The sequence below is a fragment of the Colletotrichum godetiae genome, assembly GCF_030913485.1.
Source record: "Colletotrichum godetiae strain CBS 193.32 chromosome Unknown BDP55scaffold_30, whole genome shotgun sequence".
NCBI classification, from domain to species: Eukaryota; Fungi; Ascomycota; class Sordariomycetes; order Glomerellales; family Glomerellaceae; genus Colletotrichum; species Colletotrichum godetiae.
The window spans coordinates 221,158-247,663 of NW_026851278.1; the positions used below are offsets into that span (position 1 = coordinate 221,158).

The following is a 26,506-nucleotide window of genomic DNA, read 5'->3' on the forward strand; positions in this document are numbered from 1 at the left end:
GAAAAGTGATTACGGCTAGTTTTTACGTCTGAGATATTGCTAGATACCTTGTGTCAGTCTCTAGGGAACATAGCTGGTTGGCGGTTTTGTCGTTGCATCAAACTAGGGTCAGCATCACATTCAAGCATAGGAGAGTTGCTGGGGTTGGAGTCCAACAAATATGATAGTACGGTAGGCTTAGAGAACAGCGTGGTCATTTCAAATCATTATCTACTCTTTCTCTTGATTTCGATGCTTCTTTTAATGTCCTTTGCTTGTTCTAGTTGGAATCTTGGGAATAAAGGAAGCTCAAACCCCATCCCCCCTCTTTGGAACCCCATAGACACAGAACAAAATACAACATACTCCATTCCGTCCTGACTGAAACAATGCTTTGCTGACCCGTAAACGGACACTTTTTAGATGATGATACCGTTATATCGGAGGTTTGCTAGTAGTATATTCTCACTCAGCCGCTCAGTCTCATCGGGTAGGTCTTTTGTCAATGTTATGCAACTCGAGAGGAAATTTCAGGCGACAGCTCGCCCCATTACAACTCTCACGAGGGCACTGATGGCCAAATACGCAAGTCGGTTCGGTGCAACTCAGACCCGCGTGGCAATGAGATTGACGAGCGACGGCCCAAAGAACTTGCAACTCTCTCGGGCTCAGCTTGCCTCTATGCTCGTGTGAGCACTTCCCATACAAGTCTCGATAGGGACATCTGCCCAAAAGATGGAAACTGTTGCACAACTTCCGGCTTTTCATCAAGATGAACTCTTGGTGAGTAACAGAAGCGAGCGGTGAATCAACTCGTTGCCCGGCAGTATTTCGAAGCACCTGTCCCAAGGTGGGCAAAGGTATCGTGGAGTCAACTGTGGCTTGCTGACGGACCGGTTGGTCTCCAAATAAACTCGATGGAGTTTTTGCAGCGGCTGAAGCATAGTTGGTTGAAGGTGTCGATGGGGGTGTAATGCTGTATGATACCTTGCGCTTGATGTTGTTGAGCAGCTTGTGTCGCCTGAAGACCCTGTTGAAAGAAGCGACTCGGAACTGGTCTTTCATCTCCGCCAACTCCTGCGCGAATGGAGGACCTTCGAGGAGTATAACTTTCTTGCGAATCACCTCATCGTCGAGATGCGATCCCAACAAGCGAGCGTAACCGCTGTCTGCCGAAGCACCGAACAAGACATGCCGGCAGTGAACATCCGACACACCGAACTCAAAATTCGCTAGAAGCCTTTAGCAGTCATACCTCGAGGTCGTTTGTGAATCAACCCACCCTTTAGCTTTTCATCCGCACATTCCTTGCCATTACCTGCATCAACGAAGTCGCACATGGGATTCTTCATGTTGAAGCCTCGGATGAACTCATCCAAAACGCCTGGGTGTGAAATGATACCCGCTTCGATGTAGGTCTTGGCCAGACCCTTCATGTTGGCGTAAACACGGACGGAAACTTGCAAATGGTGCGGGAGGCAAGGATCAACTGCTTTCAGCTCGTCAAAAGTTGCCAGGCGCAAAAGACTTGCAGCCTTCTTGCCTCCATCAAGTCCTTGCTCAACAAGGTCATCCAAAAACTGTTTGTGAGTCGTCAGAAAACCAGCATTGATTAGGACAAGAAAGGTATGGAGCAGTTCTATCCTACCGGCATACAATCGCCGTCAATAAGGACCATTGCGACACAATGTTTCTCCTAGCTAGGTCAGCGCCCTTCTGGCTAGTGAGGTGAAGTGTGCGAATGCACCTTGTCATTTCGCAGCTTTTCGGTTAACTTTTTGTTCTGATCATTGGTGGCCCATAGAGATTTGACAAGCATCTTCCTCTCCTCAAGGTCCCTCTCAACCTCAGAAAGCTTGCCGGTAAGTTCTGCAATGTGGGAAAATAAGTCCTAGATGAACCCGTCAGGTAAGTGCCTGCCGATTTGTACAAGGCCCGAATAGAATATCCGAAAATACCTCGATGAGTGAAGCCTTGCGGTCATCCTGGCTTTTGCACACTTGCCATCTCTCCTCCAGCGACAACGTCCGTATGCTCGTCGCGGTGGACATGTCGGATACCCAGTGGATTCAGTGTGACTCAATCGGAAGACGACGAGTGCGCAAAGTACAATTTTGATCATAATTCGGAGAGCGGTAAATCCTTCGACTTAAGTATAGCTGCCCACGCGGTCAAGTCACGCAGCCTTGGGGGCCCCGAGGCGTACGGGTTGGTTGCACTGCATTGCCACCGGCGAATGAGAGAGGCCGATACTGTGGCACATGGTTTGACGCCAGGCCACCTCCAACAGAACCGCCGCATTTCCAGTTTTCGGGGCTGGCCGCATATTAGTTGGCCTGCTGCGGCGAGTGGTTGGCTGCATTTGATGTGGTGAATCTGCCTTGTGTTGGCGCGGTCTTGCACTTTGGGTCTCGATAAAAGGGAAGTGGACAACCAACTGCGTATTAGTAATTATCAGAGCAGAACCTAAAGTCGTTCTCGGAAAGGTTCACGACTTAGAGAGCAACGATCATAACTTTGCCGCACCTAAGGGTGTAGACACTGGTTGAGTGGGCCTCATTAAACCCTGAAATTAAGGAACGCGGGCTTGCACCTTGGTAGTATTTACTTTAGTCCTCGAGAGGTGTATGATGAGATTGATACGGAACTCACCTAGGAGCATGAGAGTTCAGTCCAATAATCTATCCTGTTTAATACGACCATTCTATCAATATGCCTAGGGGCAAAGCATCTAACCCGGTATTGTAGCTCTCTGATTTCTTCCTCTACCTTGAGACTCCCATTCCCTATCAACTTATCAAGTCTTTCGCGCGGTCTAGTCAAAGCTTCTTCACCATGATGTTATCAGTCTGAACAATCGAGCCAATGGCAAAGTCATGGGTACCACATTCTTGATACCCCCATTTTTCGTACGCCTTCTGCGCCCGGAGGTTCTCTTCCCAGACACCCAACCAAATGTGCTTGAACCCTTGTTCTCTAGCCATATTTTCCAATCTGTCTGCCAAGAGTCTTGCAGCGCCTGTGCCTTGTGCCTTGGGATACATATAGATCCTCTGCAGCTCAACAGTACTGTGGAGACTTGCGATGCATGGGTCCGATGAGCCCCGGGTGAGCATTGCGAAGCCAAGAATGTCCCCGGCTGGATCGACTGCAAGTATGGTGTCTTTATTTGGGTCGTTGAGGTCTTTTGAAATGGCTTCTAAGCTGTAAGCCTCATGGAGGAATGCTTCGAGCTCATGTGGCTCGACGGAATGGCCGAATGTAACTGTGAAGACATGGGCGGCAAGTTTAGATACCGCTGTGGCGTCATTAAGAGACGCTGATCTGAGAGTGGCTGCCATGCGCCGGCTTTCTTGGACATCTGAGGGCTTTGTCATGGTCGATGTTGAGAATAAATGGTAGTGATGTGGGATTCGCGTGGCTTGGAAAGGCGTGCGGCTATGGTGCAACTGACAGCCTACGGCGACAGATCTGATCGGATGCTCCGGGCTAACTCTGATGCAACCCAGAGATCTGGTTTCGATGCCCTTTTGTACGGTTCTCAGATGTCGCAGGCCTGCCGTCATCTTCACTTCACCCTTGCCAAATGTCTCTCCCAAAATCGATGTTTCTGGAAGACACGTCGCTAAAACGCTAAATTCCCACCAACAGGGCGCGTTGAGCCGCGGCGGCTTTTGTCCCTGAGCGGCTATTAAAGGAAAGTTTCGCCCTGGTTAGAGCGCCTTATTGTCAAAGCAACAGGTTGAGGAACAAGCTCATTGGTCACAATTCTTGAAGTGTCTCCATTTTGCCTGCGCCCTTAGCACGACACCAGCCATGACCGAACTCTGCACTCAAATTACCTCGATTAGATCGAGAGAACGCAATGTCCAGGCAATTTCTTGACAATGGCGAATTGAGATTGCACTACTTGGGAATCAATGTCATAGTTCATGTCGCCGTGCGGAACTTTCAAGCACTAGATCCGCTCTCGCGCGTTGATCGACCGAACTCCGTGATGACTCAGTGGTTCAATTTCAAAAGCTGGGGTACGTAGAAACATCAATATAATTATTGAAGTCTGTAGTAGAAACTACGGAAAGGTTTGCTAGGTGAACAAAAAAACAGAAACTGAAGACTTAGCTTGATTGATGTAAGGTACCCTTCGAAACTCCAACAATTCCATGTGTTCAGGCGCGCTCCGACTTTTCCTCCGTTTTCTTCTGTCTCGTACCAATGATGACAACACCATACACAGCAGCACTTGAAATCGCAACGAAGAGAGCACTCACTGTGGAGAACCAACCCACACCAATGCCCTGAATGCCAGGAAGTACCACCGCCGTGCCGATGGCAGCAAAGGTATACCTGATGAAGTAGTTGCCAGCTAAATTGTGTCAACATTTGGATGTTAAGAGAAAGTCCAGCATGCTTACCCATGACTTCAGCTGCCCTCTCTCTGAAGACATCTAAACAGTAACTATTAAGACAAGGGAAGCAGACCATCTGCGCAACACCTTGCAGAAACATGCAAATCACAGGGAGAGGAATTCCGCCCTTAGCCTTGTCGATTGCCCATCCATAGATGATGGTGGTAGCTGGGATGACAACGCCCAAAGCGATGAAAGCACTTCGTAGACGATCTTCCGGAATACGCCTCCCTCTCTTCGCAATCCACTTCTTCACGGTGTAGTCGGCATATCGGCCGCCAAAGAAAGTACCGACAAGATATCCTGCTCCGGGCGCCAAGAAGAAGAATCCCGACTGTAGAGGAGTGGTGAGGTGGAATCTCGGGTTGATAACGTAACGAACTGGCGTCAGAAGAACCTGCATATTCCACAGCACTGACGATGCAGCAACACCCTGAGTATATCGTCAGCTGACATTACACAACCGCCAAGGGCCTTACCGCCGTAGCTACACGTCCACTCGGACTACCATTGGTTTACCGCAATCGGTCTGGCAAACACCTCAAAGGCTCGCTCATGACGAAATGGCGAGGAAGACTCACCACAATGAGGATTTTGGGATATCGAAACAAACTGATGACCCGGAACGGGTTGGCCCATTCCCAAATCTGGCCAAATTTCTCTTTCGTCGTCATTCCCTCCAACTCCTCGGACCACCTTCCGTGACTCGTTTCTGGAAGGAAGCCGACCGCGAGGACCATAGCAGCGCCACCGAGAGCGCCTTGGAACCAGAAAAGAGATTTCCAGGTTGAGTAGGTGACAATGACACCTCCGATGAAGGGACCAAGAGCAGGTCCAATACTTATGAAGGGTATTAGCTGTGGATGTTTGCTAGACCGAAAGACAGGACTTCCAACTGGTGCGCTGGGACTCACAGGGTGCCGCCAAGAAACCAACCCAATGCCGTACCACGTTCAGTCGGGCGATAAATATCACTGAGACAGGCAGATCCAACAATGAGGAATGATGTTCCCGCAAATGCAGTGATTGACCGGAAGATAAAGAAAGCTGGCAGATTGGGGGATACCGCTGTGGCCAGCGAAAATGCGCAAAACAACACTGTCGATATGACAAAGATCTAGGACATTTAGTTCAAGTGTAGGGCGAGAGGCGAGCCAAATTGGCCGATTAAAAGCTGATTGTGACTATAATACATGATGGTAGGATGTACAAAGGTGGTTTTGCTTACCCATTTTCTACCGTAGACTTGACTTAACGGGCCCCAAAAGAGAACGCCAATGCCCATCATTAACAGAAAAAGAGCATTGGTGAAATTGATGACGGTTCCGGACGTGTTGAAAGCCGCTGCCACCTCCGGCAGCGCTGACAGCACAAGCAATGATGCAAGGTTGATGCCAAGGCCACCGAAGGATACGATGGCGGTGATGAGCCGCTTGCGACCGGGTGTAAAGCGGTCGTAGACTGTCTCATCTTCACGGTACGAGTATGGTCGGCTGGGTGTCTGAGCAATGATGTTTACACCCTTCTCGGCGTTGGATGTTCTCAACGCCAGCAGATCGGGAGGCAACTCGTCCTTCCTCGTAGGAACCTCTGACAATGTGTGTTCAGATATGATGGACATGATGACGGTGATGACTCGAACATGAAATAGAAGTAACAATCGTCATGAGATCAATGTATTGACAACTTGAACTTCAACTAGGCAGTTGATGAGAGCAAGTGGTTGACAGGAGAAAGTGACAGGGATTGCCAAGGAAATGTGTCCACCAAAAACAAGAATAACCAGTCCTAAATTGTTCCGTTCTCTGAGGGGGGCAAAGCGCTGTATATAAAGCATCAAGAGCGCATCAGGAAAGTGTCAGAAAATTCTTGGCTGCATACTTACCCACCTCGGGCTCATGATTCCGAAGTCGGGCACTGGGACTATCACCTCCGAAACGTCTTCAAAGACATCATCCATGGTCTTTGTGAGAAAAGCCCCCAAAACCAGCAAAAATGTTTCATTGGCCCCCGGTCTTTGAAGCTGTGTGCTAGCGGAGCGTCTCCGCAGCGGGGAATATCTGCAACCTTTTGCGTCTGTCACCTCCACTTCGGGTTGGAATCAGGCTTTGATATTGGACAAGGGCGACAACTAGGAGCTCCACCGAGACTGCAAGTGTCTTATCTAACATCATTCTCCGGGTTGGAAAAGTCTGGGCCACCTTGGAAAATACGGAAATGAGCCGGGGCCGGGGCGTGGGGGTTCACCAGGTGTTTCTGGCTCCTCTCCTGTCGGCGCCGCTGAGCCGGCGCACGGTAAGAAGGCCGAAGTCGCAGGCCCCGAGGTCGGCCGGTACCGAGGCCTCCGCGAGCCGTTCAAGGGCCGGACTCGGGTCCGTCTACAGCCGGATTGTGTCGCACAGCGTAATGGCGCAGGATCGTTGCACACCGCAAGTCCATGGAATGAATGGCAGCCAGCTGAATGATTTGCTGTAAGGGTTTTCATCGTATTACCGCTACATCGTGTTTGTGCCCGCTAGATGTGTACCTTACCTTAGGTAATATGACAGTAGCTCCGACTTTCGGAGCAATGAGACCCGAACTAATAATTGAAGTCTGAGTCAAGCATCTGATTTGTCTGGCTTTTTTTCCCAGTCCCCGATCCTTGAAAAGGTATTATTCAAGTGAAAGTACTTTTCGTTTCTGGTCGCCTTATTCTTGCAAATGTGTAGACAACTGTTTAACATTGCTTAAACTGCAATTAACCATCAAGCCTCTCGATGCTCCAATTCTCTCTGCTAATTCCCACTAGCACAAGCCCTCGCCTAGAGTCCACGATGCCACATATCAATTGTGTCGTTTCCTTGCGTGCCATCAAGTGGTCTTCCAATCGTACTCTAAGCTCCAGGCATATGCAACTCGATACACATCCTCTTCGTGCCACCATTTGCCAATAACCTGCATGCTCACCGGCAGTTTTGTTCCTGAGCCTTGCAGAGGACCCTCCTCAATCGGAAGCATGCCAATCGGCATAGCCAGAACTGGATGGCCCGATTGATTGAATGGGGCAGTATTAGCAGTCAATCCGACCTGCTTTCCAATCTTCTCGAGCGGAGATGCGTCATACGGAGTATGGGAATTGGCAACGTAGGGTAAGTTCGGCGTCACCAAAACATCAAATTCTCGCAGAGCATTGTCATAGTCGTCTCGCAACTTTCTGCTAAGATTCGTTGCTTTGCCGAGCAACCCTGGAAACGCTGCCTGAGCGTAGATGCCGTTAAGGTAGATGTTCTTTGACGAAACATATGCGTTGTCCCACTGTTCCTGCGTGAGATTTTGGAACTTCTCCGTCAAGTCGGTCATGATGTGGCCTCTTCTTCCGAATGCGAGGTTTCGTTTCGCCAAGTACCCTCCGCTTTTGCTGACGGCAGTCCATACAGCTGCTCCTTTGGAGTGGAAGGGAATCGAAACTTCTTCCACGGTCGCCCCAAGATTCCTGAAATCCTCAATCGCCGCCTCGACGCAGGCCTTGACGCGAGGTTCCACGGATGGTTGGTTCATACCTTCTACTAGAATGCCGATTTTCACGCCTGACAGATCTTTCGGGTTCGCGAGCTTAGTCAAGTTGTCATAGTACCTGGGCACGTTGTCTGGGCTCGGTGCTGCGAACGATCTGTCATCGATGTTATCGTTGCCTGCAATAGCCTGAAGCATTAGCGCGTTGTCGAGAAGTGTTCGTGTCATAGGCCCGACATGGTCGTTGGTAGGCTCATTTGAGCCACAACCAGTGTAGGGTACGAGTCCAAATGTCGGCTTCAGACCGTACAGCCCACACCATCCGGCAGGAACACGAATCGAACCACCTTGGTCGGCGCCAAGAGCCATGTCCACGTCACCATTGGCGACAAGTGCCCCTGAGCCACTCGAGCTGCCGCCGCTGCTGTAGCCCTTGGCATAGGGATTATGTACGTGCCCAGTTGAAGAAGAGCTACTTGTAGCGGAATGACACATGTTCTCACACACGGACTTTCCAGATATGATTGCACCGGACTCTAGCAGTCTTGTAACACATGTTGCGTCTGTGTTCTAGTAAGGTTAGCATGTAGTTTGGAAGGTTATTGAGTCATCTCGGTTCCACGTACTGGAACGTAATCTTTGACAAAGTCAGTTCCTATAAGCATCGGAACGCCCTTGACTGCGATGTTGTCTTTTATGGCTACCGTTTTGCCGGCTAGGATTCCTCCACTTTTCATCTTGTCCTCTACCCGGCATCTCCAAGCCCAGGCACCCAAAGGGTTCTCCGAAGCATCCGGGAATCGGATTTCCTCTCTTGGGAATCTTTCCTCATCTATTGGAGGTACATAGTCTGCGAAAGAGATTACTTCTGGCCATTCTTTATCAGAGTTGAGGTTTCAACGCGGAACCTACCAGGGAGTGACATAAGACCCACGACGGATTCGTGGAACACGGCTAGAAGCCTCTGGTACTCATCTTTCTCCTCCGGTTTGATCGTAACACCCAGTGCCCGCAAGCTATCGTCGAGAACTTCCGCGGTTACTGGGTTTGCTTTCTCTACTTCGAGTGAGAAGACAGACATTATGTGAAGACGATAAACCGGAAGAAGTGACTGAGAATGGTGCGTAAGGATTGAAGTTTAGCTGGGAAACGAATTCCGGATATGAGTTGCCGTTCGCCGCTTAGTGGACATCTAACAGCGCATCGAATGTGGCTGATCTTCGTCGTTTAAACCGAAGACCGTACAATTAAAGATAGGCAAGCCCACGCGGGATCATTGACTAAACTGCCTATCTCTATCAGGCTGCATCTTGCAGACTTATCTTAGCGCCTTCGGGCATCCGAAACCAATATGACATAGAATCAAGCGATCGGAGGGAACAAACCGGCAGTAAAATGCAACTTGGTCAATCCCGCCATCACCTTATCTCGTGAAGGATCTCCCCACCATCACAATACCCCGCTTGGTTTCTAATGTATCGCGATAACGCCTGATTGGCCTCGGTCAACTCAGCTTCAGTCGGAAGGCATAATTTTGGGCCGAATGTAAATCACGAAGGTGCCCATAAAGATAATTTCTTCATCGATATCTCTTGTAACAGCGTGCATAGTAAACACGGTTGCTGTAATAATACTTCTTTGGCCCCCGAAACGAATCCATCAATAACGCCCCAACTTCGATCCACTCTTCTCAGAATGGTTCATGTCGAAGAAGCCTTGCAGATACCCCGAGACTTTGAGGGCAAGTCCTTTGTTCTTACTAACAAAGTAACATTCACTAAGACGGCCTCTTAGGTTTCGGCGAAGAAGGTTTCGATCCAAAATGGCCAAATGGGGCTCGTATCGCGGTTTCCTTCGTTCTCAACTATGAGTAAGTCTTTCACTCTTTCTAATACGCCAATATTGTGCTTCTATCACTGACGCTGAGTCTAGGGAAGGTGGAGAGAGAAGCACCTTAGACGGAGACCCTTTCTCAGAACCGTACTTGTGGGAGAAAGGCGCATCTGGTGGCTACAAAGAAGGCGCCAGGTACCTGAATGCTGAGCAAGATTTTGAGTATGGTAGTCGTTCGGCCTCTTGGCGACTTGTTCGTCTCTTCAAAGAGTTTGGTTGGAGCTTCACTACTTATGCTGTAGCGTATGCTCTCAAGCGGAACCCCACCTTTGCAAAAGCGCTTATTCGAGACGGGCACGAAATCGCTTGTCACGGGCTCAGATGGCTGGACATCTGGAACTACTCACTTGAAGAGGATAAGGAGTACATCAAGCAGAACATTCTAATGCTGAAGGAAGTTTCGGGTGAGATGCCCGTTGGCGCTTACTTTGGTCGCGGCACACCCAATACGCCCTCCTTGTTCCCAGAGGTATGGAAGAGTCTCGGGGGAGAGTTTCTCTGGTCTTCAGAATGCTACAACGATGACGTTCCTTACTGGCTCGACTTGCCATGGGAAAAGGAGCTACCTGAGGAAAAGCGAGAAGGCATGCTCCTCATCCCGTACAACTACGATTGCAACGATGGAAAATTTCACATGTCGCCTGGCTTTGGCAGCTCTGTTGCGGAAACGTATGAGCAGTATCTGAAGAACACATTTGATTGCTTGTATAGGGAAGGCGGAAAACTCATGAATATTCCCTTGCACACACGCATCATCGGCAAACCTGGTAGATCAGAGGCTTTGAGGAAGTTCATGAAGTACATTGCGGAAAAGGAAGGAGTCTGGGTTACCACGAGACGGGATATTGCCAAACATATGAGAGCCAAGTTTCCATACAAGCCGAATAGGGAGTGGACGAAGGGTGCTTAATGCGTACTCCATGCATTGAGTTAATGTAAAGTTTCTTGGACGCAAGCGTTCAGCGTTTCCCCGATTGTGTATCATCGATCAAAACAAGAGAGGAAATGCAAAGTTGCCACGCGGTCTCATGATGTACACTCAGCTTTTGGTCTATAACCCGAACTAGTCCTTCTTTCTTGAAGTTATGTACCGAGAGAGGAAATAAACATAACAAGCTGGCAATTATGAGCTTATGTTGAAGTCGAAGACAAAGCCGGTCAGAACGGCGAGAAGTGAACAATCATTGCGTGATCAATCGTCGACTCAGCAGCGATCATTGTTGAGATCCCAAGACGCACGTCAATCAGACAGTGAGCTCCCGGCCGAGACGCCCGAATGCCGAAAACGGCCAGTTGATCCCAGTATGGTCGGAGCCTCCGATCGGAGGTTACTGGTTAAAGAGTCGGAGGTTGTCCGAACAGGCCCTAGCCCTGCTCGGATTAGTCCCGACAAGCCAACATCATCCAGGCGACAACGGCAAATCTGAGGAGGGACCGACAACTATGTAAATCGGATCTCCGTCCCTATCATCCGAGCGACGTTTTCGGAGTCTCCAGCACAGCAAACCTTGGAGTCAGACGGCGGGCATGATGTCCGAAACTCAACACTCGGTATCATCATCGCCCCTGGTTACGGCCGGGGCCGTGCCTGTGAATCCCCGGAAGAGGGGCAGAACCGCGTGTACGCGATGCAAAAGTCGTAAGCAAAAGGTACCTTGAGTCATTCAATGTTGCGTATTCGAGTGCTCTCCTCTGACCTCAGCTAAAGTGTGACGACCAATTGCCCATTTGCTCCAATTGCCGTAAATCAGGAGCACAGTGTGATAAGGCAGATGTCGCGGATGAAGCTCCGTCAATTGCGTAAGTAGTCGATCGTTCAAAGTCAATCAAATTCGCCAATTCCAGTTCGATCCGTGTGGACTGAAAGCTGATACAGGTACACACGGGCTCTAGAAGAGCGAGTGGCTTATTTGGAGAGCAAGCTAGCTCAAATCCCTACCCCAGAAGCAACTGCAACTCCGAGGGAAACTGCAAGCAACTACTCGGTTCCGTCGGGTCGAGACAAAAATGCCCTCAGTGACGTAGTTGCACACGTCTCACTGGGCAACTTTGAGGCGCCGGCCTACGTTGGACCATCATCTGGGCTCTCTCTGGCTTTAAACCTTGGCGAGATGGTTCAGGCAACTGTCTGGAATAAGATGCTGCCAGACATCCAGGATGGCGCCACAGGCAATCAAGCTAATTGTATCAATCCCAGTCCGAGATGCATCACAGTGGAAGATCTCTTGGCTCATAGTGTCAAGGAGCCTCCGAGTGATGAGCAAGGGTCTCAGATGCTTAAGGCGTACACTTCTCAACTGCACTCTAAGTACCCCTTTCTTGAGCCTGAAGAATTGTGGAAGTTACATAGCGAGAGACTTGTCCTGGCTGCTAAACCAACAAAAACTCTTACTATGGTTGAACGCTTTGGTATCTTCAAGCTGTATCTTGTATACGCAATGGGGGCAACTTTAGTGCAACTGACTCAAAGGGGACCGGTGTTATCTCCAGAGGTATGATGATGACCCCATTTTCAAGTATGATCAATATCATTGACAGCACTCACCAAGGCTCTCTATATCACCGCTCTGCAACATATCTCAGCGGCCAGGGAGTCAAGGACAGTACAAAACATTGAGGCAATGACGCTGCTAGTCATGTTCCACCTTCGGTCAACATCTAGCCATGGCCTATGGTATATGATTGGTTTAGCAATGAGAACATCAATCGATCTGGGCTTACATCGCGCGGCACACGAACAAAATCTTACTGGTCCTATTGTGCAAAGGAGACGCAGGCTCTTCTGGTCTGTGTACTCTCTCGAGAGAACCATAGCAGTGTCTCTCGGTCGGCCTCTGAGCATTGCGGATAACCAGATAGACGTTGAACTCCCGAATACCATAATCAACGGAAATTCCTCTGCTTCAATCATCCTGGGTAACGACATAAAACTAGCACTTGTTCTCTTCAAGCTTCGCAGGATCGAGTCTAAAATTCATCACTCGGTATATCGTACGGACAAGACCTTGGACGCACTCCGGCCAAAACTAGACCGGCTGCATCAGCGACTCAAATTCTGGCGGGACTCTTTGACGGATTGGATTCTGGCAGGTCACCCAGATTTGAATTATGCACTGCTGCTCTACAACCGTGCGCTTCGTCTTTTGATTCAGCCATTCCTGCCTATCTTACCGGCAGCGGACCCGTTCTACGGTCTGTGCATGCGAGCCGCAGGTGATATATGCCAAGCACACAAAAGATTACATCAAACTCTGGACTACGGCCACAGCTTCATCGCAGTCCAGACAGTGTTCGTTGCGGGAGTCACTCTCTTGTATGGACTTTGGACACAGGGCAATGCACTTTGGTCAGTGGCTCTTTCGAACGACATTAGAGCTTGCTCCCTGGTGCTCTTCGTCATGGGTGAGAGGGCCCCCTGGGTCCGCAAGTACCGAGACGCATTTGAGGTGCTTGTCAATGCAGCAATGGAGAAGCTCCAAGACAATGAGGCTGGTCTCGCTGAAATGGCCTCGGCGCAAATGAGAGCTGGAAAGGCAACGTGTTCTGCAGAGAGTCTTGAAGGACAGAATCATGATGTCAGGGGGAATGAGACCGGAACACAACCGGCCGACAGTACCTCTGACCAGTTTTTGATGTCTGAGGATGGTGGGATAGCGGTTGAAGAGTTCGAGGGCGCCTGGCCGATGGTAGCAGAGCTTGCTAATTGGATCGACCAGGACACGGAAGGTGGAAGTCCCGTTTGGATGCCGAATTTTGAGTTGTTACAGAGTCTTTCAGGCACTTGGAACGAGTAGTCTACTTAACTCACATGGTTTAGTTAATGACACATTTCGACACGGGTTTCAATGAAGGAAGCATCACTTTTATTTCGTTTGAAAAAATGGAATAAATACGACATAAACTGAAAACACATGGTGACTTCGCGACACGCTAGTTCAAAACGCATACTTCTCGCTGACAAACTCGGCACCAGCGCTCTTCCCAATGCTTTGCCTTACTGCAGTCCCTTCAATAGAGTAAAGAACTCCACGAATAGTATCGACACTCTCCCCTGGGAAGAACCCTTCTGATGGCGCCATGCTCTCGAAGTTTGTGCTTGCCTGTGGCTCCAGCTCCCATGGGTAGACCGGAATGGGCCAGATAAGACAGGCCACGTAGTAAACGAACGAGCCCATAGCGAGAGAAAGTAGAAATCCAAGTTTGTACATATTCTTGCTCGCCTGATTGACGGAATTGGGGTCGAGATTCCCAGCAATGCCGTGTACAGTGAACGCCACCCCGGCAACCCATGCGGCAACCGCGCGTAGATTCCACCCTTTGTAGTATGTGTATGGAGCGCCTTCTGCTTTCGTGTATAGACTTGGAACATGGAGATTGCCTCGATGGATAATCCAGTAGTCTACAATCATGATCTGTGAATTCGTTAGTATGGCAAGCACTTTTCGGAGAGACCAAGGTGACGTGTGCTTACACCACAGGTTGGCATCAGGAACACAGTGTATGACCCCAGGAAAGTGAGGAAAGAACTCGCGCTGGCGATGATCTTCCACGGCACGCACAGTGGTGCAAGCAAGGCGCATATCACCTGACCCCTAACGATGTTAATATATCTTGGCCAAAGCCCGCTGGTGTCAGCACCGACAGGCAGGGAGTTTGAGCCAGCATTGGTCGCGATAATGGCGAGAATCATGCCCTAGTAGAACGTTCAGTGATACGGAGAGCACTCTGAGCCACATTGAACTTACCGCAGAGGCGAAGAACATCCCAGCACGCGCTACAGGACCCCAGTACTCGGTCAAAATAGCGTTGTAGAGGTCCCACACGTTCCAATAGCTCTTGCCAAGAACACCAGCAGCCGCGCTGGTTGTAGCACAGCTCAGGAACATGACGAGCACCTTACTGACTAGAATACCGATGGCTTGTGACCAGGTTGCCTGTGCTGGACGCGTAGCATAACGAGCAACATCAGGCTGGTTAACAAGGATCGGGCAGAGCGCCGCCATGACGCTGTTGATAGCTTGGATCATTGGCCACACGAGCGCTGCTCCAGTAAGAGACTTTGCACCGAAGTTGAAACTACCCAAACTCCCTCCATTTGCATGAACTGCCCACCCTAGGACGCCGACCAGTCCCGCAGTTGTAGCTACTGACTTCACCACAAACAAGTGTCGAAGGATAGTTGGATGGATGAACATCACCGGGAATTGGATGATCCAGAAGATGAAGAACGCTAACAGGTTCTTGGACGTGATCCCCGCGCTCACCGGTAGGCGGTTGGGAATGTCGTTCCATCCGGAGCCGAATATTGCTCTGAGGGCCACTGAGGTGAGCATGCCTCCGTAGAATGACTGGGTTGCGAAGTAGATGACGGCAACCGAGGCGCGGACGACGATGAACAGTTTCGCACCACTCACACCAGCAGCAGCTCGAACATACACTGAGAATCCGATGTGATAGCGAGTTGCACCGCGGGAGTTGAGAATAACCACGACGCTGAGAATCGCGGAGCCGATTATGGCTGCAATCATGCCATGCCACCATTGCTGCGCGTTTTGTTGTCAGAGACCATCGGTTGTTTACTCTTAACGGGAATGAAAGCCAATGTACCAGCCCTATTGAGATGAGGGTAGCTCCGAGATTGTAAGAGCCGGGAGAAAATGTCTGCGTCAAGTAATACGTGAAGAAGTGTAAAGCTGTCCAGCTTCGGTGCTCTTCAGAGCCAAGTCAGTTGATTGTTCACTATGTCACAAAGCGTTACGAATCGTGACTCACCTAGAGGAGTGGGCAGTAAGTCTTCGTTAAAGTAAGCAGTTCCCTCTTCGGGATGATCTTTGGTTTGAATGAAGTGTTTGAGCTCTTGGCGGGACGAGCAGGCTCGTTTGAGCCTCGTCATGAAGGTCATTTTGAAATAAAATGAAAATGCAAGACAGCGAAACGATTTAAAGTTTGCTTCTTTTGATACTCAAATCGCTCAAATAACATGCATCGCGACATTCGCAATTGTTTTGCCATGGGTATTTATCAAGTTGAAGTCGTATTGCCTTATCATCAATGAGCTTGTTTGCTTGTGACGCTATCCCATCTCTACCTGAACCTCTTCGATAAGAACCAGCTTAGCTATCAAGTTGGTGCCTATTACTAGCCAGACGAGCGACTACTCTTTGATAACATGGCCTCCAAGTAAGCGAATTATGCGGGATAAATAGTGTCGGACATCCGCCGAGAATGATAAGCGAGGGACAGTGGCACGCAGCCGACGGCATCGGATCCTCCGACTAGCAAAGACTTTTGTGGAGTCCATCGCTTCAAAACTTGCCGAAATTCCTTGTTGGCCCAGCCATGACGCACCCATTTTTTCAACAGTCACTGTTGAATTCGCCCCCCTTGAACTTTTCAACCCAAGTTTTTCGCTGCCGAACCCGGAGCCGAGATGAGGCCGATTGACCAATCTTTGACGGCGGTGATCCGAGTCTTGGCTCCTCCGGACGCTGGTATCCGCTCTCAACGTCGGATTGTCTCACCGAAAAGTTTTCATGCGCTGGTTCATTTACTCATGGTTTCAGCCTCAAGTCATTTTCAACTTTTCAAGTCATTAGGCCATAACCTCTTTTGATATCATTTCTGTCGAATCTCATTCACTTTTTTCAAAGTGATCGACTGGTCAGGGTTGCAGCATGAGGGGCGACCAGGAAACAACCAAGGCCGAAAAGGCTCTTCACGACCAGACGAACATTTTACCTCTGAGGAAACTCCTAGTCGTCTTTGCAACTCTTGCAGTCACCTTATTAGTCTCATTCATCGACCAAAATGGCATCAGTATCACCTTGCCGACGATTGCTGCGGACCTCAACGCCGAGGATACAATATCATGGGCGGGTACGTCATCGCTCATCGCCAACACGACATTTCAGATGCTCTACGGGCGCTTCTCGGATATTTTCGGCCGAAAAGCTGTCTTTTTAAGTGCCATTGGCCTTCTGTCCATCGCAGACTTGCTCTGTGGGCTTTCTCAAAATGCGACAATGTTTTACATCTTCCGTGGTATTGCGGGCATCGGCGGAGGCGGTATCACGAATCTAGCCATGATCATTGTCTCTGATGTTGTTACTCTTGAACAACGAGGAAAATACCAAGGAATTCTGGGCTCAATGGTTGGGCTAGGAAATGTTCTGGGGCCTTTCCTCGCTGCCGCCTTTGTCGAGAGGGCAACGTGGAGAGCGTTCTTCTGGATGCTCTCACCCCTCGGTGTTATTGTTGGAGTTATCTCATACTTCTTCCTACCATCTAAGCCACCAGATGAAGACTTCATGAAGAGTGTCAAGAAGATCGACTACGCAGGCTCATTCACCTCCTCGGCGGGCGTCATCTTATTGCTTATCCCCATTTCTGGAGGTCAGTTATTCGTGAACTTGGTTTTGTCCGTTGATCGATCAATTACTTACTTGCTCTCACTAGGTGGCGCATATTTCCCATGGAATTCAGCGATGGTGATCAGCATGCTGACAATTGGGGCACTTGCTCTTGTGTCTTTTGTCATTGTGGAATGGAAATTTGCCAAGCTTCCGATGATGCCAGGTAACTTCTGTCAATGAGAAATATTCTGGAGCACTGGCTAATAAACACAGTCCCTATTTTCAAGAACAAAGTAGTTGTGGTCCTCCTGGCACAATCGTTTCTGTTTGGGGCAGCGTACCAGGGATATCTTTACTACATCCCTCTGTATTTACAGAACGCACATCAGTTCTCTGTCATTCACTCGGCGGGGATCTATGTCTCCCTCGTCGTTTGTCAGTCCGTGTTTTCGATCATCTCGGGACAGTACATATCTCGAACCAAGCGCTATGGAGAAGTTATCTGGGCAGGCTTTGGCCTCTGGACACTGTGAGTCGACGACATTCCTAATCTCAACTACTACAATTGCAACCGTCTAACAGACGACACAGAGGAGCAGGTCTTACTCTTATTTTTGACCGGAACACCAAGCCTGGAATCATCGTCATTCCTCTCCTAATCATTGGCATTGGTGTCGGCTTCATTTTCCAGCCGACTCTGGTCGCCCTCCAGGCGCATTCCATAAAATCTCGTCGGGCAGTCATCACTTCGAATCGCAACTTCTTCCGATGTGCTGGCGGTGCCTGTGGACTAGCAGTTTCCGCGGCAGTTCTTCAGGCAACACTGCGAGTAAACTTGCCTGCGGGTTTTAAGGGCCTTGCCAGCAGTACTTATTCAATACCGCAACTGAACGAGCAAGATATGTCTGCAGTACTAGACGCATACATGGCGGCGAGTCGGGCCGTCTTTGTCCTTCAAATACCCTTGATCGGACTCTGCTTGGTGGGCTGTCTGCTAATTAAAGACAGAGGCCTACATCCGATTGATGAGCCGAACCCAGCTGATACATCCAGCGAGAGTCGGGATGAAGAAATGGGACACTCGAGTGAGAAGAACTCACATGATGGCAACCACGACAGTGATGGACAAGTGCTAGCGGATGGCACTAGTGCACTGCAAGGACAAGTTGGAAGAAAGTGAGACTGCAAGATTTGGGGGCGAAATATGATGTTGAGATGAGATGTAGACTTATAGATCATGACTAATGTGAAAATGATAGACTAGTACTTAATAGACGGAGGATCGGTGGTGCATATCGAAATATTCGTCGGATATCAAAACTTTCCACTGATTGGACGCCTTTGAGTGATACAAGGTGGTTGTGGAGAAGCTGATCCTTTTGAGGTACTACTAGGTCTTCGACTTCAAAACAGCGCCGATGCTCTGCTTCTCGAAGTATTAGTCACCACATAACTTCACATGTACACATATCGAGGTCATGACATATGTATACATGACACGCATGGGTCCTGCTTCGGCGGAACATCAAGCCCGGTCAGGCCGGGCGGGAAGCGGAAGGAGAACTGCTTGACCGGCAATAAACCAGTCTCCACCCGGATGCACCGCGACACACACGGCCTCGGCATGAACACCGACGTGGCTCTTCGCAAAAGGTCCTGGATATCTTGGCATGAAATGACCTTGCAGCAGATGTTTGCTGAGAGAGGGTGGTTATGTCTAGTATGTAACCTGCTGGAATTGAGCTGCTACGGATATCCACGTCTATCCGAGTCCCTTTGCAATCCAAAAGCACCTAATAATATCATGGTACAGTGACGTAACTTGGGCATCCTCTAGAGACATCTCCATGAACGTCTCGACTATTCCGCTGGATCCAGGGCCTCAGCGGGAACCCGCCGCGCCAGCTAGATCCTTTCGAGTCATGGTAAACCCACATCACGATTTCGGTTCGTAAAAGAAACTACCATACTTGGCGCAAGCCAGGACACATGATTTCAGGTGTGGATAAGAAGCGAGCACGAGGTACGAGAACAGGAATTGCGTGGCTGGAATTTCCGAGCAAGACAACTCGTGTCTGACAAAGAGCGGTAACAAGACCGCGCTGTGCCACGGCCCGTATTATGGGTGGAGATCGTGGATTTCCCCATGCATTCTCCACGATTCCTCCACGTATCGGCCTTTTGTGCAAGCTTCCGTGGGGGTGCTGGTAGAGTGGGGGACGAACCACCAACGCCAGGCGTGGAGTGCGTACCCGGTGACCCCAAACCTGGAGGTGGATCGTGTTGTTACACATATGCCACTTCATGGCGGAGATTCACGAAGCGGGGAGTATTGTTAAGAATGGGATGAATGATCTCATGTGAATCACCTCTGTTCGGTTTGTATTAGGTTCTATCGCGACCAGCTTCTAGTTCACTCAGAACTATCTTTGAAACGCCATTGAACTATTCCCATTCTCTCATACATTATGGCCAAGATTGCGTCCGTGCGGTATTACCGCGTAAAGCCTCGTTGGTTGATGGTGAAAATTACCGACGAAAATGGCGAGTATGGTTGGGGCGAGGCAACGCTCGAGGGCCACGACCTGGCTGTCGAGGGATGTCTTGAGGAGATGATTCCTAGGATAGTAGGTCTAGAAGCAGGGTAATGTCCTCCATTCATACTTTTGGGAATCTGTCTAATTCTCAAGCAGCAACATTGAGCATATTTGGCAGCTGTTTTGGCGACACGGCTTCTACCGCGGGGGCCCCGTCTTCATGTCAGCAATGTCAGGTATTGACATTGCGTTGTGGGATCTGAAAGGTCGGTGCAATATCTCAGATGGAAATCTAACATGGCCGAGAAAACGACTGACGGGTCATGGTAACAGGCCGCAATCTGAAAGTACCAATTTATGAGCTGCTGGGCGGCCAGGTCCGCAACAAGGTGCAAGTGTACTGCTGGATCGGTGGCGACAGACCATCAGACGTTGAGGCAGCAGCGTAAGCATGCATTCAGGCATGAACCGGGACGTAATGATACTGATTTTGACTACAGGAAGAAGCGCATTGCCCAAGGTCTGACATGTGTGAAGATGAACGCAACAGAGGACATGAACTGGGTTGACTCTCCCAGAGTCCTGAAAGACACAGTAGAGCGTCTGAAACAGGTCAAGGCTCTTGGTCTCGACGCTGGTCTCGATTTCCACGGCCGCCTGCACAAAGCCATGGCAAAGCAGCTGGCCAGAGCTCTGGAGCCATATGAGCCCCTATTCATCGAGGAACCCCTGCTTTGCGAGCACCCAGAAGCCATCAGGCAGCTCTCAAATCAAACAACGATTCCCATCGCCTTTGGTGAACGTCTTTACACCAGATGGGACATCAAACGCTTCCTCGAGGATGCCAGCGTCGACATCCTTCAACCAGACATTGCTCATGCTGGAGGTATATCCGAGACGAAGCGCATCGCTAGTATGGCAGAAGCCTACGATGTAGCAATCGCCCCGCACTGCCCCCTTGGCCCTGTCGCATTTGCGGCGAGTGTGCAGGTCGCATTATCAGCACCGAACTTCTCCATTCTCGAGATGAGTCTGGGAATGCACTACAACACTGAAGCAGGAGATATTGATCTCTTGACCTATCTAAAAAACCCCACCGTCTTCGACATTGAGGGTGGTTATGTCAAGGCACCGACTGGCTATGGCTTGGGTATTGATATTGATGAGGAGATGGTCATCAAGATTTCGAAAGAGACAGAGCCGTGGCAGTGCAAGGTATTCCATGGTCCCGACGGCAGCATTCGGGAATGGTGAGGATACGGCTTGTCGAGTCATATTATGATAAAAGTGTAGCAGTATGGATTCTTTATTACCTTAATTGCAAGTTGCCTACCGCACCACTCGATTCAGTAACACACAAGCGCAAGTTCCATGTAAAACTTCCTTGAAAGCACGTACAAGATCACAATGTGGCTCAATTTATGCCAAAATGCCTTTCTGACACGATTCTAATCAGTTTGTAACAGTTGCCCCGAGCCAATGTGTTTAGACTCCAAAGGAAATGGTCTTCTCTCCAGGTTGGCTTACGACCACATCACTGTTTCTATCAACAGAGCATTGAACAACACCCGCTACCCCCACGCCACATCACGCCATATTTACTCAGACAAGGTCTTTGTATCCGTCCCTCAACGCTGATCTGAGATCGGAACAGTAGTTGGGCTCGTGGCTAAGCGGGGAAAGCAAGTGCCGTTAATTGCACAACACACCAGGCCGTGGGGTTCACTCTTCAGCTTACTTGGGATTATCCCATGGGCAGTTCTTTAGTCTGCAGATCACATCGATCCCATTCTGGGTCAGATAGTCTTAGGTAAGGAATTCTCACATCTCTAGTTGACCAAGTACATACACGCAGTATCATCGGCCCATCCAGCCCCCATCTACGGTAAGCAGCTCTCCCGAAACGTACAAACTCCCCGCCCCCGCAAGAAACACCGTGGCACCCTTGAAGTCTTCCGGGGTGCCCCATCTCCCCGCGGGGATCCTGGCCAGAATACTTTTCGCCCTTTCCGGGTTGTTGATCAGTGCCTCATTCATGTCCGTTGCAACATATCCAGGCGCAATGGCGTTGACATTGACACCCTGACTTGCCCACTCGTTGCTCAGCGCCTTGGTCAGCTGTGCTATGCCGCCCTTAGCCGCTGCATACGCGGGCACCGTGATGCCACCTTGGAAACTGACGAGCGACGCTACGTTGACAATGCTACCGCGGTGGCCGTTTACCGCGTTCGGGTTGCGTGTGAGCATATAAGCACCAAAGTCTCGGCAGAGAGTCCAGACTGTCTTGAGGTTGACTTGAAGGACCTCGTCCCAATCGCCCATGGGGAACTTGTGGGCGGGATGCCTGCGTTGGATGCCGGCACAGGTGACTAGAATGCTGACGTCGTATCCGTCGTCTAAGATGCGTTTAGACAAGCTCTCTACTTCCTCTTGATTTGAGAGGTCTGCTGTGTAGATGGTGGCTTTCCTGCCCAGGGCCTCTACTTGTGTTTTCGTTTCAGTGTTGCTTTCGTCTCTCTTCCCTTATGTCAATATCAAGCTAGGTACGATTGGAAGTGGCAACGTTTTCTTACTTGGATGAGGACGATATCTGAACCCGCCTCCGCAAGAGATACTGCCATGGCCTGACCAATGCCCCTTGTACCTCCCGTCACTACAGCCGTGCGGCCTTCCAAAGAGAAGAGCTTTTCCAGGATAGTAGGCATGATAGTGATTGTCTTGACAGATTGATTTCGCCGAAAAGCTTGCAATCTCCTGCTAATCCTTCATATCCTTATTCAAGTCACCGCCGTGATGGACTTCATGGTGATCTCCAACCTCCCCCATCTACTTACGACATGGTGTTGGCAAGTAGACCCCCACGTCGGAGCCCAGCTTTACCCGCATTATTCCCCGCCAGCTAGATCCGATTGTCGGCTCGAAACGGGTTTCTGCATGGAGCCAAACTCAGGTGATTCGCGTCCCGTCTCGTATGATGGGGCTCAATCGTAGGTACCTGCGGGTAAAGTTGACTTGATTAGTCGAGACTTGAGGGAAGTGAGGGGAGCAACCATCAAAACGCATTAGACCATTTCCGATCAAGCGCACCAACTCTTCGTGAATTCGTGGTCTCGCGTCCGACCCGCTCCCCGCATGATATACGGGATGGATGGGGGTCAGCCCCGCAGAGCTGGACGCGCAGAGCCGCTCGGACGTCGGGCTAGACCCCGACCAGACACGCCAGAGTAAATAGGTTCCTGTCGTGGGGGTCAGCTCGTTTCCTCTTCCGGGGATAGTCTGGTCTTGTTGGCACGTAGTCAGAGTTTAGACGGGTTTAGCTCGGGGCACGTAGCACGGGGTTTGATGCGGGGTTTGAAGAGGCGATATTCATTGGATGATGGATGACACAGCTTGCTATGGTGATCTATTGACGACACGTCAATAGAGTGTAAAGACTTTGGCGAGGTGAATCATCGTGAGTTGAAGTGGCTATGGCGGTCATGCGACTCTTCTAGGAGCCTGGGGAAACGCGGGGATAGACAGCTTGAACGACCTTGTTCAGCTGTCAACCCGCGGGAGGCAGGAAGGCCCGTCACAAACCAACAGAAAGTGCTAGCTTCTATCTCGGTGAAGTTAAAGTACCTCTGTTTAGTTCTGCTCTATGGTTTTCAACAGAACTTTGTTGTAGTTCAAAGCCTTTGATAAATTTCGATGTTGACCAATTCAAGAGGTTGACCAATTCAAGAGGTTGAAGGTCATAGCAGGCCAACAATACAGGGATGGTGATTTGTGCAGCTCAAAAGTGCCGATAGCCGGGCGACACCAGAGATCCACCAGGTGAACTTCTGGACACGTTGTCCAGAGGTATCATGAGCTGCAAAGCTTCAAGCAAAAAGCATAGCACGTTGAGGCCTCGTCTTCACAGCCAGCGATGGAGACTGCACCCAAATTCGTCATTACAGGCTGCACCGTGGCCGACAGCGATGAGCTGACCAGAAACAACATCCCCGCCTTCTGGGCAGATCCGCACTGGCATCTCGCCTGGCGCCATCGAACCCTCGATTACCACATCACCGAGGTAGCAAAGCGCACGCCACGGAATCTCATAAGCGACCGAGACACGAAGCGACATCAAAAGGCCGTGGATCCTGTTACCGGGCGAATAGTGGGATATGCCCGGTGGATCCTGCCCGCCTCCCACGCCAAGATCATCGGCGGGGCGCCGGCTTGGCCCGATGCCGTGGTTCCGTCTGTCAGTGAAGAGAAAGAAGCGGAGATCCGGCGTGTTGCCGCGACGGTTCACTGGGATCCAAATCAGGAGTCGAATGAGCTGCTTATTCCTATCCGTGAGGCGGAGAATGAAATTCTCACCAAGAAGGATTACATGAGTGTGTTGTCAATCCCTCTTCAGCTACAGTCTCTTGAGTTCTCATCTTAGTCACCTAGGGCTGGATTACCTGGCGATTCATCCGGATAACCAAGGTGCGGGCATAGGCACCGCCTTGGTGAAAAGCGGCATACACCAGGCAAAAGTATTAGGCCTTGACATTTTCATCCATGCTATGGAAGCCGGAGTGGACCTCTACAAGCGCCTCGGCTTCAGTATCGAGAAGGACTTTCTTCAAGATGATTCTAAATATGGTGGAAATGGGCATGTTTACAGGGCTCTCATGATCCTAAGACAAGACCATGAACAGTGAGCGATGTGTTGGATCTTTAACAGATCGTTTGGTCATTGCTGATGAACATTTGAAAGCGAAGGTCCCGTCCCTAGATAATTTCTAGGACAGGGGTTGAAATATTGAGTGCATTTGCTATTGACTAGCCAATCCTCTAGACATCGGTGCATGGCCTAAAATCTTGGCGTTGGAACCCGGACGCGAGAAGCGTCAGGTTCGTTGCTGGTCTAGGCAATGTATTCAGGTAAATGGTCTTTGATTGAACAATACGCCATGATGCCCTTGGAAGTTGAAACCTGTCCCAAAACCCACAATGTCACACGTGTCTACTTTTGCAACGCCTTCTCAGCCTCAATCAACTCTGAAAATCCGTCGATCTGTTTTGTTAAGCTCTCTCCCTCGAGCAATGTGCAAGGCTTTCTTGGAAGGCCTCCATAGTTGTAGTACTCCTGCAATGCCGCCTTGACCGAGACAAATCCTCCTTGGATAGCAGTCCAGTCACCACGGGCCACAACTGCTTGCAATTCTCTCGCTTCTACCAACTTGCCTTCATCCCAAAGCTTCATCAGCTTCACGCAAGCAAGAGGCGCAACGTTTCCGGTTCCACCAATGATGCCGTGGCCGCCGACAACGAGCGTCTGCAGGGTGAAGTCGACGCTGCCGCCGAATGTCCGGAACGGGGTTGTGCTGCCGTCGCCCTTCTTGGGAACCGTAGCAGCGGCTACGCGGGCCAGCTTGCCAGTGTTACCGCAGGTCAGCTTCACGCCGACAATGTTGGGGTGACTCGAGAGGTTGATGATGGTATCTGAGTTGAGGTCGAGGCCACTGCAGGCACCAGGGTAGTTGTAGATGAGAAGAGGGACTGGACTTGCGTCTGCGACCTCGCGAAAGTGTTGTAGGATGAGGTCGGTGGTCAGAAGGCCACCGTAGTAAGCGGGCGGGAGGACGAGTGCATAGTCGCCCCCTGATGCGCCGGCCTCCTTGCAGAGTTGAATGGTTTCTCTTGTTGACTGTGCGCCGCAGCCGACAATCAAAGGGAGTTCGGTCTTTCCTGCCGAGTCAAGCGCGGCTCGTGTGGTGCGGTTGATGAGTTGTCTCTCGTCGTGGTCGAGGTGCACTGCTTCGCCGTTGGAGCCGTGAGTGACGAGGCCGGCAACGCCGGCGTTGGCGAGACGGACGGCGTGGGAATGTGTAGTCTCAACGTCTACTGAGTCGTCGGAACGGAAGAATGCGACTGTCGGGACGTAGAGTCCGGGCGTCAAAGCCGGCCTTGCTCCGTGCTGTGTGCCGTTGCCGTTGTGACTGGCGGATCCGCCGTTTGCTGAGGGAGACATTGTGGACTGATTCTGCGGGTTTGTGGCACGAGAGAGGGGTTTGCGGGAGCAGATCTAGCAGCGGCGGTGGGTTGTGAGGAGAGTTTTGGTAGATCAGGTCAACCGCGAACAAAGCTTTTGTAACAAAGAATCAATCCGAACTCAGAATGCAAGGGAGTCAGGCAGACCAGCGCAACATGGATGATCATGGGATCAACTTTCGCCCCCTTCCCTTGTGTCGGTGTAAGTCAAGCACGGAAATAGGTAACATAAGCCGTAGGAACGACCCATGTAACCACGTAGTCCAAACCCCCACGCCGGCACCTCGTCCAAGACGAGTCTAAGAGTAGACTATTTCGTGGTCCGAGGCCATCGAAAAGCCTCCCTACCCCCCACAGAACGGAGGAAACGAAAGAGTCGGAGACTAAACCCGCGGGGGGTATTTCTGGTACCAAACAATCACGGGTTTCCCACCCACCAACCCCATCAAACTCCACTGTATCTTCTCCACAGTGGTTTGCCCAAGCAGATCATGTATCTGGACTGCTCCAACCTCCGGGCCGGAATCAGCGTGTTGATCAGTCGAGATGGTGACATCCGCGGTGGAAACCGGCGTGGTTTTTCGTTCCTTACGCACGCGACTCGCTGAATTTATCGCTGGTTGGAGACTATTGTTTGTGTGACGCAGGAAAAAAAACAAAACCAACAGATGCCAGAGACTTTCCTCTTCCCCGTGGGGGTTGTTGATTCTCGTTTTGCACGCGACCATGCGAGGTACGAGGCCAAAAGAAGAACAAACCCATCTCACTTTTTTGCGCTTTCGCTAACCCTTACCCGGACTGGCGTATGTCCGGTCAGATTTCATCTCAC

The 26,506-nt window shown here is 50.4% G+C and overlaps 12 protein-coding genes across 12 annotated transcripts; 5 read left to right on the top strand and 7 right to left on the bottom strand.

Moving 5' to 3' along the window:
- Positions 1-215: 215 nt before the first annotated feature.
- Positions 216-2,342, bottom strand: BDP55DRAFT_669671 (CCCH zinc finger DNA binding protein). Its single transcript, XM_060575313.1, has 5 exons — positions 1,938-2,342; positions 1,727-1,870; positions 1,628-1,675; positions 1,262-1,559; positions 216-1,211 (listed from the first exon to the last, which is right to left on the bottom strand). The coding sequence occupies exons 1-5, from the start codon at positions 2,028-2,030 to the stop codon at positions 463-465; spliced, it is 1,332 nt and encodes a 443-aa protein (XP_060427591.1). The 5' UTR covers positions 2,031-2,342; the 3' UTR covers positions 216-462.
- Positions 2,343-2,798: 456 nt separating this feature from the next.
- BDP55DRAFT_633865 (acetyltransferase) lies at positions 2,799-3,356 on the bottom strand (the record flags this gene model as incomplete). The annotated part of the gene is made up of 1 exon (XM_060572610.1): positions 2,799-3,356. One exon carries the CDS (start codon positions 3,354-3,356, stop codon positions 2,799-2,801), a length of 558 nt encoding a protein of 185 aa, XP_060427592.1.
- A 695-nt stretch (positions 3,357-4,051) lies between these two features.
- Positions 4,052-6,172, bottom strand: BDP55DRAFT_669673 (major facilitator superfamily transporter). The gene is made up of 5 exons (XM_060575314.1): positions 5,617-6,172; positions 5,303-5,505; positions 4,970-5,228; positions 4,395-4,821; positions 4,052-4,345 (listed from the first exon to the last, which is right to left on the bottom strand). Exons 1-5 carry the CDS (start codon positions 6,007-6,009, stop codon positions 4,149-4,151), a joined length of 1,479 nt encoding a protein of 492 aa, XP_060427593.1. The 5' UTR covers positions 6,010-6,172; the 3' UTR covers positions 4,052-4,148.
- A 968-nt stretch (positions 6,173-7,140) lies between these two features.
- BDP55DRAFT_585952 (amidase) lies at positions 7,141-8,964 on the bottom strand (the record flags this gene model as incomplete). Its single annotated transcript, XM_060570873.1, has 3 exons — positions 7,141-8,453; positions 8,510-8,733; positions 8,796-8,964. 3 exons carry the CDS (start codon positions 8,962-8,964, stop codon positions 7,242-7,244), a joined length of 1,605 nt encoding a protein of 534 aa, XP_060427594.1. The 3' UTR covers positions 7,141-7,241.
- A 614-nt stretch (positions 8,965-9,578) lies between these two features.
- On the top strand, positions 9,579-10,686 carry BDP55DRAFT_695300 (putative chitin deacetylase; the record flags this gene model as incomplete). Its single annotated transcript, XM_060577453.1, has 3 exons — positions 9,579-9,624; positions 9,678-9,753; positions 9,816-10,686. The coding sequence occupies 3 exons, from the start codon at positions 9,579-9,581 to the stop codon at positions 10,684-10,686; spliced, it is 993 nt and encodes a 330-aa protein (XP_060427595.1).
- A 495-nt stretch (positions 10,687-11,181) lies between these two features.
- Positions 11,182-13,601, top strand: BDP55DRAFT_613818 (fungal-specific transcription factor domain-containing protein). Its single transcript, XM_060571231.1, has 4 exons — positions 11,182-11,426; positions 11,485-11,576; positions 11,653-12,268; positions 12,326-13,601. The coding sequence occupies exons 1-4, from the start codon at positions 11,304-11,306 to the stop codon at positions 13,568-13,570; spliced, it is 2,076 nt and encodes a 691-aa protein (XP_060427596.1). The 5' UTR covers positions 11,182-11,303; the 3' UTR covers positions 13,571-13,601.
- Positions 13,602-13,711: 110 nt separating this feature from the next.
- BDP55DRAFT_556148 (putative uracil transporter) lies at positions 13,712-15,669 on the bottom strand (the record flags this gene model as incomplete). The annotated part of the gene is made up of 5 exons (XM_060569560.1): positions 13,712-14,188; positions 14,248-14,469; positions 14,522-15,319; positions 15,384-15,487; positions 15,549-15,669. 5 exons carry the CDS (start codon positions 15,667-15,669, stop codon positions 13,712-13,714), a joined length of 1,722 nt encoding a protein of 573 aa, XP_060427597.1.
- A 781-nt stretch (positions 15,670-16,450) lies between these two features.
- Positions 16,451-18,308, top strand: BDP55DRAFT_555950 (major facilitator superfamily domain-containing protein; the record flags this gene model as incomplete). The annotated part of the gene is made up of 4 exons (XM_060569538.1): positions 16,451-17,168; positions 17,232-17,351; positions 17,402-17,657; positions 17,720-18,308. 4 exons carry the CDS (start codon positions 16,451-16,453, stop codon positions 18,306-18,308), a joined length of 1,683 nt encoding a protein of 560 aa, XP_060427598.1.
- A 1,136-nt stretch (positions 18,309-19,444) lies between these two features.
- On the top strand, positions 19,445-20,998 carry BDP55DRAFT_613825 (galactonate dehydratase). The gene is made up of 4 exons (XM_060571232.1): positions 19,445-19,772; positions 19,822-19,931; positions 19,999-20,110; positions 20,166-20,998. The coding sequence occupies exons 1-4, from the start codon at positions 19,597-19,599 to the stop codon at positions 20,917-20,919; spliced, it is 1,152 nt and encodes a 383-aa protein (XP_060427599.1). The 5' UTR covers positions 19,445-19,596; the 3' UTR covers positions 20,920-20,998.
- A 524-nt stretch (positions 20,999-21,522) lies between these two features.
- Positions 21,523-22,370, bottom strand: BDP55DRAFT_556104 (2-deoxy-D-gluconate 3-dehydrogenase; the record flags this gene model as incomplete). Its single annotated transcript, XM_060569554.1, has 2 exons — positions 21,523-22,182; positions 22,239-22,370. 2 exons carry the CDS (start codon positions 22,368-22,370, stop codon positions 21,523-21,525), a joined length of 792 nt encoding a protein of 263 aa, XP_060427600.1.
- Positions 22,371-23,489: 1,119 nt separating this feature from the next.
- BDP55DRAFT_717134 (acetyltransferase) lies at positions 23,490-24,371 on the top strand. Its single transcript, XM_060578366.1, has 2 exons — positions 23,490-24,032; positions 24,091-24,371. Exons 1-2 carry the CDS (start codon positions 23,576-23,578, stop codon positions 24,342-24,344), a joined length of 711 nt encoding a protein of 236 aa, XP_060427601.1. The 5' UTR covers positions 23,490-23,575; the 3' UTR covers positions 24,345-24,371.
- A 3-nt stretch (positions 24,372-24,374) lies between these two features.
- BDP55DRAFT_669690 (dihydrodipicolinate synthetase) lies at positions 24,375-26,022 on the bottom strand. Its single transcript, XM_060575316.1, has one exon. It carries the CDS (start codon positions 25,655-25,657, stop codon positions 24,650-24,652), a length of 1,008 nt encoding a protein of 335 aa, XP_060427602.1. The 5' UTR covers positions 25,658-26,022; the 3' UTR covers positions 24,375-24,649.
- Between the last annotated feature and the right edge of the window lie 484 nt (positions 26,023-26,506).

Coding starts and splice junctions, on each gene's coding strand:
- BDP55DRAFT_613818 (XM_060571231.1), top strand. CDS start 11,304: ATGATGTCCGAAACTCAACACTCGGTATCATCATCGCCCCTGGTTACG. Junction 11,427..11,484: donor GCAAAAGTCGTAAGCAAAAG/GTACCTTGAGTC, acceptor CCTCAGCTAAAG/TGTGACGACCAATTGCCCAT. Junction 11,577..11,652: donor GATGAAGCTCCGTCAATTGC/GTAAGTAGTCGA, acceptor AAGCTGATACAG/GTACACACGGGCTCTAGAAG.
- BDP55DRAFT_669671 (XM_060575313.1), bottom strand. CDS start 2,030: ATGTCCACCGCGACGAGCATACGGACGTTGTCGCTGGAGGAGAGATGG. Junction 1,676..1,726: donor AAAAGCTGCGAAATGACAAG/GTGCATTCGCAC, acceptor TGACCTAGCTAG/GAGAAACATTGTGTCGCAAT. Junction 1,212..1,261: donor TGCGGATGAAAAGCTAAAGG/GTGGGTTGATTC, acceptor AAAGGCTTCTAG/CGAATTTTGAGTTCGGTGTG.
- BDP55DRAFT_717134 (XM_060578366.1), top strand. CDS start 23,576: ATGGAGACTGCACCCAAATTCGTCATTACAGGCTGCACCGTGGCCGAC. Junction 24,033..24,090: donor CACCAAGAAGGATTACATGA/GTGTGTTGTCAA, acceptor TTAGTCACCTAG/GGCTGGATTACCTGGCGATT.
- BDP55DRAFT_669673 (XM_060575314.1), bottom strand. CDS start 6,009: ATGTCCATCATATCTGAACACACATTGTCAGAGGTTCCTACGAGGAAG. Junction 4,822..4,969: donor ATCCCAAAATCCTCATTGTG/GTGAGTCTTCCT, acceptor CGATATACTCAG/GGTGTTGCTGCATCGTCAGT. Junction 4,346..4,394: donor GAGGGCAGCTGAAGTCATGG/GTAAGCATGCTG, acceptor GACACAATTTAG/CTGGCAACTACTTCATCAGG.
- BDP55DRAFT_613825 (XM_060571232.1), top strand. CDS start 19,597: ATGGCCAAGATTGCGTCCGTGCGGTATTACCGCGTAAAGCCTCGTTGG. Junction 19,773..19,821: donor ATAGTAGGTCTAGAAGCAGG/GTAATGTCCTCC, acceptor ATTCTCAAGCAG/CAACATTGAGCATATTTGGC. Junction 19,932..19,998: donor TGCGTTGTGGGATCTGAAAG/GTCGGTGCAATA, acceptor TCATGGTAACAG/GCCGCAATCTGAAAGTACCA.
- BDP55DRAFT_669690 (XM_060575316.1), bottom strand. CDS start 25,657: ATGTCTCCCTCAGCAAACGGCGGATCCGCCAGTCACAACGGCAACGGC.